The 10,483-nt window shown below is 45.8% G+C and overlaps 1 protein-coding gene across 1 annotated transcript; it reads left to right on the top strand.

Moving 5' to 3' along the window:
• Window positions 1–210: 210 nt before the first annotated feature.
• On the top strand, window positions 211–7,243 carry LOC130490484 (zinc finger protein 345-like). The gene is made up of 7 exons (XM_056864345.1): window positions 211–408; window positions 874–988; window positions 1,324–1,598; window positions 5,186–5,906; window positions 5,991–6,292; window positions 6,353–6,884; window positions 6,969–7,243. Exons 1-7 carry the CDS (start codon window positions 211–213, stop codon window positions 7,241–7,243), a joined length of 2,418 nt encoding a protein of 805 aa, XP_056720323.1.
• The last annotated feature ends 3,240 nt before the right edge of the window (window positions 7,244–10,483 follow it).

Here is a 10,483-nt window from a genome sequence, read left to right as displayed (position 1 = left end):
AATAACATTAATCCTGACCTGCAAACTATCATGAAGACTCTCCTTCTGATCCACCGGGGCAATCCTTAGGGGTCTTTTGGCCAGGGTCAGTGACGTGGCTCCATTCTCTTTTGGGTTCTTTGCGCCTTTTTGATATCTTTCCTTCTTTGTCACCATGTTGCTAAGGGTATCTCTCCATAGTCAGAGGCAACCCGAAAGAAGGGGAAGGAGATGGAAGAGGAGGATGCAGAATCTCCTGGAACTGGCCAAAGAGCAAGGAAAGGCTCCCATCCCATCCAGGCTGGGAGTGGTGTTGAATTCTGGGGGAAAGCTGTGCCAGAAATCCTGGCTCAGGACACTGTGATCTCAGATGAACATTGCCAGCGTTTCCGGCACTTCTGCTACCATGAGGCTGATGGGCCCCGAGAGGTTTGCAGCCAGCTCCATAGACTTTGCAACCACTGGCTGAAGCCAGAGAGGCACACCAAGAAGCAAATCGTGGACCAGGTGATCTTGGAGCAGTTCCTGAGCATTCTGCCCCTGGAGATGGAGAGCTGGGTCAGAGGATGCGGGCCGGAGACCAGTTCCCAGGCAGTGGCTCTGGCTGAAGGTTTCCTCCTGAGTCAGGCAGAGGAGAAGAGGCAGACAGAACAGGTGAGGGGGTCCTCAGTCAGTCCATTCCAGCAGCGATATCTGACCTTAGCCTAAGACCTCCCTCCCAGATATTTATCCAAATACTTGACCAGGGTTGGTAGAAAACATGCCCTTAGGTCTTACCGCTGAGGGCAGCTCTGCTGGTCAAAGCAAGGATGAGGAGTCTGGGAGTGGGACAGGATCCATCTCCTCAGCTTGTTCCGTTCCTTCTCTAACCCATCACTCTCGCTGCTGTTTCAGATGTGGCGACCCTCTGTAACGATAAAAGCTAACTTCTCTGAGGCGGAAGGAGCTTCGTCAGAGGACGGACAGAGGGTGCAGGTCCAGGAGTGTGCCCAAGATGCCCCCTCACCTGGTAAGCATGCCTTGTGCCTGGAAGGGATTGGGGCACATTGTGAAGCCGCTGCGTAGAAGGTTTAGACCAGGGATGTCAAACCCCCGGCCCGCAGGACAGATCCACCCCCCGGAGGGCCCACGAGCCAAGGCAGCCAGCCCCCACTCCCCCTCCCTTTCTGGGTTTCCTGGGGCGACTCGGGCCTTGCTGCCCCCCCCCCATCCTTTCCCAGCACACCAAGACCTGTGCGGAAGTAAGCATGGGAAGGAGCAACAGCCGCCACTGCCACGTCGGGTTCAGTTTTGTGGGGGAAGGAAGCCAGCAGCCCGGGTGACCGCCCCCTTCCCCGGGTGCAGGCGGGCCACGCGCCCTGGCGTGCACCGGTCTCCTTATCTCATGGCTGAAGGTGGAAGACGCGCCTCGCTCCATTACCGCTTCACACCATCCCACCCGCCGGAGAGGAGGTGCCCACCCAGCTGCGCCCACCCAGCCACCTCCCCCCGTCCTTTACTGGTGCAATGAGGCCTATGCGGCCATGCTGCGCCCACCTCCCCCCGTCCTGGCAGCTGCTTCTAGCCCGGGCTGCACCTTGCGTCCTCTCCAGCCAGCGGGATGGTGTGAAGCAGCGGCGGTAGTGGCGAGGCGTGTCTTCCACCTCCAGCCATGAGATAAGAAGACGGGTGCCCGCCAGGGCCCGTGACCCGCCTGTGCCCAGGGAAGCGGGCGGGTTGCCCGGGCTGCTGGCTTCCTTCCCCCACAAAACTGAACCCAACACAATGGCGGCTGCTGTTGTTGCTGCTGCTTCCTCTTGTTTACCAGCCCAGGCAGCCACTTCTCCCCCTCCTTCTCCCTGCACCATAGAAGTTTGCAAGCGACTGGGCCTGGAGGTGCTCTTGTTTGCTATCACATCTCGCCTTGCCTCCCCAGGGCAGGGCTGGCCGAGCCAACCCCCCCCCCCGAACCGCTCAGGGGCTTGCAAGCATTGCTCCAAGGGTTGCAAGCATTGGTTGGGGGAGCTCTTTCCAAGTGGGGAAGGAACTTTTTGCAAGAGATGCAAAGGATTGCTCCAGCTTAAAGGCTTTCCAGGTACGTCTGGCAGGCCACAGCCCATCCCATTCATGCTGGACTATGGATGCCAGGCCATGCCAGGCCATGGCTTGGTACCCCCATGGACATTGGGGACAGAGCATGGGGTGGATGTCTCATCTGGCCGAAAACTGGATGTCACATCCGAATGTCTGCACTCTGGAATCCCATTCATATTACCCTTGAGGTTTCACATGCACTAAATTGCAGTCTGTGTTTTCAGATGGATGTTAAAACAATGTATCGTGCAACATCATTTCCATCCCCTCTCTTTCTCCTGCCAGCCTGGACTCAAGGGCATGTGGGAGGGCCCAGCCGGTTGACAAATGGTGTCCCTGGGCCTCTGGCCTGGTCCCATTGGGATGCTGTAATGTTTTTGAGCTCCAGCTCACAGAGCACATTTCAAATCTCACACAAGTCGGAAATGTGTTGCCAGCATTTATAACCCCATGGGCTCATGGGTACCTGGTGCTTCTCTGCCACCTCCCCCACAGTTTCCTAAAAATCATTACACAATTTCTTGCGTGTACACAGGGCAAGTTTCACAACCCTAGAAACCAGGGTGCGTGAAGCAGGATTCCCTCAAGCAAACAGAATAGGAAGTCAAAGCAAAGGTCCTTCCTGATTATTTTGTTTGCCTTGCAGGAAGTGAAGAGATGTTATCAATCCACCGTCTTTGTGGAGGAGTAGAAATGGCTGCTTCACCTCCAGTCCAGGTAGGGGAGATGAGTGGGAGACAGCCCGGATGCCCTTTCCTTTCTCAGGGAGGCTTTTGCTCCAGCAGTTGTTGCTGAGGTGTTGGAGTGAGTGAGGCTCTGAATGCCACTCTCTTTACCCACACCAAGTTCTCCATCCTGCACTCTCCCAGAATGCTCCCTTTATGAGTGCTGTCTGCCTGGCATGATCTCTGACATGGGAATCTGCTTTTTCTTTCAGTCTCCGGCTTCCTTTGAGGAGGTGGCCGTGTATTTCACTGAGGCAGAGTGGGCCCTGCTGAATCCGGGCCAAAGAGCTCTCTACAGGGAAGTCATGCTAGAGAACTATGGGAACGTGGCATCTCTGGGTAAGGATCTTTCATAGGGTGTAAATTGCTACCACTGGGATAATAGATGGATCAAAATATTGAACAGCAATACGTTGTTTGGAGGGTTGCCTCACTACTTGCCCACTGCTGGGGGCCTTGAGGAGTTGGGGTGGCAGAGAAAGCGATGTTCAGCTGTGCCAGATAGATCGACCCAAGATACCTGCGTGGGCCAGAGGCAACTGAAGCCAATGTTGTGGCCCTCGCCCAAGCTAGAAAGGGTATGCTGGCCAGAGGCTGATGTGGGATGAGAGGCCCTCAGAAAGACTCTGGAAGGGGCCAGATACTAATTTCTAAATTGCCAACCTTTAAAACACACCCTTCCCCCAGACGGGATTACAGTCACCCACTCTGACTGTGATCTAGAACGTATTCGCCCTCCCTTACACTGGTTCAATTGTTGACTTTGATCTTGACCAGCTTTCCAACCTTCCACTTCTAGAACATTTTTTCCTCTTCCTTGGATTTCCTTCATTCCCCAAATAAGAATGATCATATTGTCTCTCCCCATGTCAAAGAAGCCAAAAATATAAGAGAGACTACGGTGGAGACAGACAAAGGCCTTGTGTCTGAAGAAAGGCTGGGAAGTTCCTCAAGGAGATCTCAAGAGAGTATTTCCTTCCTAAGTGAGCTGGCTAGGAGTGAACATTCTTCACGATTATGTCAAGGGAAAGGGCAAGGAATAGCAATGGGGGATTTCTGCTTGCCTTGTTAGCAACTCTTGGTTTGGCGGAATTATAAAGCCTGTTAGGAAAGGAGGAAGGGAGTCATTCTGGGGCCTGGGATCTGGGTAGTTCGGCAGTGCCTTCTCAGCAAAACTATAATTATGGCTCTTGATTGGCTGCAGTTTCCATAGATACTATAGATTCCAGGGAAAGGTGGGTGTTAATTAAGAGCAGTTAGGCTGGATGAGGCCCAAGTCCCATCAACCCTATCCTACAGTGGCCACCTAGATGCCCTCAGGCCTTACCTGCCCCCCTCCCCCAAACTGGCACCTATTCCAAAAATTGTGGGTGTCCCCTTTGAACTGTGGGTTTCACTTAGTAATGTTTTGGAGTCTACCTTTCCCCCCACCAAACATATATTTTTGGGAAGCTGAAAACCAGCTCCTCATGACTATCATCACAACTCAAAGGAAACTCTCTGCACTAACAGGACTGGGTATCATAACTTGAATCATGAATAGCAGACAATCAAAGGAGCTGCATGGCAAATCAAATGTCAACAGTGGGAAAATTATTCTTTGCCACTTTTCCCCTTAAAGTACTTATGGGGATTTTGGGGAGGGGAGGGCTAGGCAGAAGATAAAAACAGATCTACTGGAGGGCCTGGCAGGAGACAAAGTGTGACCAGCAACTCTGTTTGAGGGGAAAGGAATTCTGGCAGAGTAAATGTCCGCCCGTTCTTCCTGAATAAATGCCTGATATGTAGACTGGCTTCTTGCATGGGTGTTGATTGGATCTCTCTTTATTCCAGTGGCAGATGTAGAGGACACACTTGGAGAATATCAGGGATTCTCTTTGGAAAAAGCCAAGAATGAAGAGGCCAAATTAAACTTCATGGATGGAGATGGACCACTGAGGGAGGAGGAAAGCCAAGCAGAGAAGACAAGGGATAAGCCCATTCCTTGCCAAAGAGGAGGCTTCCATGAAACTCTGGACCAAAAAGAAAAGTCAGTCCAAAAAAGAAGAAACAAAGGCCTCTGTGCTACTCTGAACTACTCAGATCAAACCCAATATAGTATTGATTTGCAAATGTCCACTGGAAAGAAGACTCATCAGTGCTTGGAGTGCAGAAAGAGCTTCCTTTGCAGAGCAGAGCTCCTTAACCATCAAATAACACATACAAGAGGAAAACCGTACAGCTGCTTAAACTGCGGCAAGAGCTTCCCACAGAAATCAGCCTTTGTTCAACACCAAAGGAACCATTCAGGAATGAAGCCATTTATCTGCTCAGAGAGTGCAATCACATTCTTTCAAGGAAGAAAGGGTAATGTACACTTTACAAAGCACATTATAACAAAAGGACATAAATGTTTTTGGTGTGGAAAGTACTACAAATATAGATCACAGCTCCTTGTGCACAAAAGAATACACACAAAGGAAAAACCCTTTGAGTGTTCAGAATGTGGAAAGAAATTCACTGTGAGTTTCAGTCTCCAAATACATCTAAGGACCCACACAGGGGAGAAACCTTTCGAATGCTCAGAGTGTGGAAAGAGATACAGTTCCAGTTCCAGCCTTCAGCAACATAAGAGAACCCACACTGGGGAAAAACCATTTGAATGCTCAAAGTGTAGAAAGAAATTCATTTCAAGTGGCCATCTTCACCGCCATAAAAGAACCCATACAGGGGAGAAACCTTTTGAATGCTCAGAGTGTGGAAAGAGATTCATTTCAAATTACCGTCTTCACCACCATAAAAGAACCCATACAGGGGAGAAACCAGTTGAATGCTCAGAGTGTGGAAAGAGATTCATTTCAGGTAGCCATCTTCACCGCCATAAAAGAACCCACACAGGGGAGAAACCATTTGAATGCTCAGAGTGTAGAAAGAGATACACTAGCAATTCCAGTCTTCAAACGCATCTAAGAACCCACACAGGGGAGAAACCTTTTGAATGCTCAGAGTGTGGAAAGAGATTCATTTCAAGTGGCCATCTTCACCGCCATGAAAGAACCCACACAGGGATGAAACCGTTTGAATGCTCAGAATGTGGAAAGAAATTCATTCAGAGTTCTGATCTTCAAAGGCATCAAAGAACCCACACAGGTGAGAAACCTATTGTATGCTTAGAATGTGGGAAGAAATTTCGTCAGCATGCCCATCTTCTATCGCATCTAAGAACCCACACAGGGGAGAAACCATTTGAATGCTCAGTCTGTGGAAAGAGATTCAGTTCAAATAACTATCTTCACCAGCATCAAAGAACCCACACAGGAGAGAAACCTTTTGAATGCTCAGAATGTGGAAAAAGATTCAATTCAAATACGTATCTTCACCAGCATCAAAGAACCCACACAGGGGAGAAACCGTTTGAATGCTCAGTATGTGGAAAGAGATTCAATTCAAATACCTATCTTCACCAGCATCAAAGAACCCACACAGGAGAGAAACCTTTTGAATGTTCAGACTGTGGAAAGAGATTCAGTCAGCGTGTCAGTCTTCGAATGCATAAATGCTTTTGGTTTGGAAAGTACTACAAATACAGATCACAGCTCCTTGTGCACAAAAAAATACACACAAAGGAAAAACCCTTTGAGTGTTCAGAATGTGGAAAGAAATTCACTGTGAGTTCCAGTCTCCAAATACATCTAAGGACCCACACAGGGGAGAAACCTTTTGAATGCTCAGAGTGTGGAAAGAGATTCATTTCAAGTGGCCATCTTCACCGCCATAAAAGAACCCATACAGGGGAGAAACCAGTTGAATGCTCAGAGTATGGAAAGAGATTCATTTCAGGTAGCCATCTTCACCGCCATAAAAGAACCCACACAGGGGAGAAACCATTTGAATGCTCAGAGTGTAGAAAGAAATTCAATCAGGGTAGTGATCTTCAAAAGCATCTAAGAATGCACACAGGGCAGAAACCTTTTGAATGCTCAGAGTGTGGAAAGAGATTCATTTCAAGTGGCCATCTTCACCGCCATAAAAGAACCCACACAGGGGAGAAACCGTTTGAATGCTCAGAGTGTGGAAAGAAATTCTTTCAGAGTTCTGATCTTCAAAGGCATCAACGAACCCACACAGGTGAGAAACCTATTGTATGCTTAGAATGTGGGAAGAAATTTCATCAGCATGCCCATCTTCTATCGCATCTAAGAACCCACACAGGGGAGAAACCGTTTGAATGCTCAGTCTGTGGAAAGAGATTCAGTTCAAATAACTATCTTCACCAGCATCAAAGAACCCACACAGGAGAGAAACCTTTTGAATGCTCAGAATGTGGAAAAAGATTCAATTCAAATACGTATCTTCACCAGCATCAAAGAACCCACACAGGAGAGAAACCTTTTGAATGTTCAGACTGTGGAAAGAGATTCAGTCAGCGTTTCAGTCTTCGAATGCATCTAAGAACGCACAAGAGGGGAAACTGTATGACTGCTTAGGCTGTGAAAAGAGATTTTCTCTTATTTCACATCTAAAAGATGCAAGAAAGGGTCTAAACCATGTAAATTCTTGGGGAAAAACTTGCATCTGCAGAGAAACCTTACCATAACCATAGAACCCTTATGTTCTTATGTAAACCCCCCCCCCCCAAAAAAAGCAGACTGAAAAAAATTCTCTTTTCTCTCACCACTTTATTTTGAAAAATGTCTACATTAGGTTTGCTAACAGTAATGAGGGGCAGGGGAGAATTCTGTCTCTTTCATAGAGGCTTAGTGTGTGGAAATGGGGTGCTGTAATGGCGAAAGGTGATAAACATCTTATAAAGCCTGTATTAAATGGATGGGACACTTTTTTCCTCCAGGTAGTTGGCAACTCTTAATTATTTGAGAAAACATAAATCAGCTAAGGGTATGTTATTAAAGAAATTAGTATTTTATCAGGTAATTCAGACCGTGTGTTTTTAATGGGATTAGCTTAATTAAACATTTAAAAGGTTGGTGCCATGGAAGTGTGTGGCATGTGTTTTTAACTATGTATAAAATCATCTTGCAGGTGACCGAGAAGGTACCTCCTGCCACAACTGATCCTCAGGATTGAATCTGATGCACTTTGTCCACCTTTGTGATATGGGTCAATTAAGTGCTTCATAACTACAGGTCAAACTGAATTATAATGGCTATGAACGTAGCAACATTTCCAGAGACAGGATCATCAGCGCCTTTCAGAAAGGGCACTCTAAATCAATGCAGGTCCTAACAAATGGTGCCAGGTAACACATAGACAAGAGCAAGTCCAAACTGTTGACTTACGCAAGTGCAGGACTGCTTCTCCCCTGTGCGCTCTTCAGCGGCTCCTGCTATTGCTCTTGATGCTTTCGTTCTCTCTCTTGGGCCTGCAAAGAAACTAGCAGTTCCCTCAGTCAAGGTCTGGGCCTTCTCCCTCCTGCTGCCTGGGTTCTGGGGCCTTTTGCTCCTTGGGCTCTAAATCCTAAACCTGTTCATAGAAATAAAATAATACATTAGAAAATAACATGGGTTGCACTAAGTGTGTGGGAAAGACTTTATCCAGACAGAAACCTTGTTAAACTTCAGGGGAAAGTGCACCAGGGATAAATCTTAATTTGTACTCTTATGTCACCATAGATAATCCGTTGTTTAGAGTGCCCTGGGTATCGAGGGTTCTGAATTTAGTTCCACGAGGAAGGGCCTTTTTAGTGGTTGCCCGTTATTGTTTGTGGAACTCTGTGGAAACTTAATGAGTTTCTTTTTGCCATTAAAAAAAACTGGTAAAAATACTTCTGCGTTGCAAAACCTTTGAAAAAATAAGCTCTCCTAAATAAGGCAGTGTGACCAGCCAGCATCCTGAATGTTTTTAGTTTTATTTTTTTGCTCAGGGCCATTTGTGGAAGGGGGAGACTTGACACTCAGATGTTGTGATGCTCCCTGCTCTTTATAGAAAGCAGTGTGTGTGGGGGGGGAGGTGGGGTTCAGGGAGTGGGGCTTGTGGTTTTCATTACAGGCTCCCCATGTTTTCCCTCAAGATCTGGACAGTCCTGAGGGCTGAGGCACAGAGTGAGAGTTTTTTCTGAAGAGCTCTGGATGGAGGGAGGCCCTACATTAGTGTTGAGGTGTGTGTTGTGGGAGAGTGAATGCAGGTGGTATCATGTGAGAAGAAATGGGTCTTCCCCAATCTGGGCCCTCCATTCTGGAGGAAATGAGTGAGATATTGTGTTTTTTTAAAATAATTTTTTATTGTTTTCTAATTAAATCACATTCAGTTCCATTATTCAATTAACATAATTGTACAACATAAACAATATCTATCCAATCAATGTAAATAATTCTAACTTGTTGACTTCCCCTCTCCCCTCCTCTATCTATTTGATATCTCTGTTCTCCCCTTTGTATTTAAGTTCTAATTCATTGTAATATTTCATTTATAAATTTAATTACATATCCCATCGTCTTAAAACCTAAATTTTAACATTAATATTATTTCTACTTTAATCAGTTGAATTAGATCAAAACATAACCTTTAATATTTCCCAGGTTAAATTCATTTCCACAGTATGTTGTCCATGCCTCCCATTCTCCCACAAATTCCGTATTCTCCTTTTGATTTACTAATGCAGTGAGTTTGGCCATTTCTGCTAGTTCCAACATTTTATTTATCCAGTGAGTCTTATCCGGTGTCTCAGACAATTTCCATTCTGCTGCATAAACCAATCTTGCGGCAGTAGTGGCATATATCAAAAAAGATCTCTGAGTCAATATAGATTCCGGTATAATATTTAACATCATAATTTCCGGTGTTTTAGGGATATTTTGTTGTAATATCATCTTAATTAATTATAAATCATATCCCAAAAGTTCTTAGCTTTTAGGGATATTTTGTTGTAATATCATCTTAATTCATTATAAATCATATCCCAAAAGTTCTTAGCTTTTTCACAAAGCCACCAAACACGATGAAAGGAACCAACCTCATCTTGACATTTCCAACAATTTGGTGAAATTGTTCTATACATTTTAGCTAACTTTTTTGGTGTCAAATACCATCTGTAGATCATCTTGTAAATATTCTCTCTTAACGATTATGAAAGTATATATTTCATATCTCTTGACAAAAGTCTTTCCCATCTATTCAAAGGATTATTATAACCCAGTGTCTGTGCCCAAGTTATCATCGTAGGTTTAATTTGATCTTGTTCTGTATATATTATCAACAACATCTTTTACATCTTTGAAATTAGATTATCATTATGTGAGTGAGATATTGTTGTCTGGATCTTAAAAGTGGTGTAGGCCAAGATCACCTTTGTACCCAACTTCAACTTAAGCCTGGTATATTTATAACCTTTACGGTCTAATTTCTTTTAATAGTGCATGAAAACAGGGTGTGGGGTGGCCTTCCTAGGTACATGGAAGAGTTTAGGAATGAAAAGAAGAGTTGGTTTTTATACCCCACTTTTCTCTACCTTTAAAGTGTCTTAAAGCAGCTTAAAATCACAATCCCTTTTCCTCCCCACAACAGGTATCTTGTGAGGTAATTCGGGTTCTGAGAGAACAGTGACTCTGAGAGACTCTGAGAGAACTGTGACTAGCCCAAAGTCACCCAGCAGGCATCTTGTGGAGGAGTGGGGAATCAAGGCCAATTCTTCAGATTAGAGTCTGCTGCTCTTAACCAGTACACAACAGATACAACCCCCCCACCCCTCAAAAGCGTTCCAGTGAGGTCTG

This window comes from Euleptes europaea, chromosome 1 (genome assembly GCF_029931775.1).
Source record: "Euleptes europaea isolate rEulEur1 chromosome 1, rEulEur1.hap1, whole genome shotgun sequence".
NCBI classification, from domain to species: Eukaryota; Metazoa; Chordata; class Lepidosauria; order Squamata; family Sphaerodactylidae; genus Euleptes; species Euleptes europaea.
Note: the sequence above shows the minus strand (reverse complement) of the source record. Positions and strands in the feature narration are given on the sequence as shown.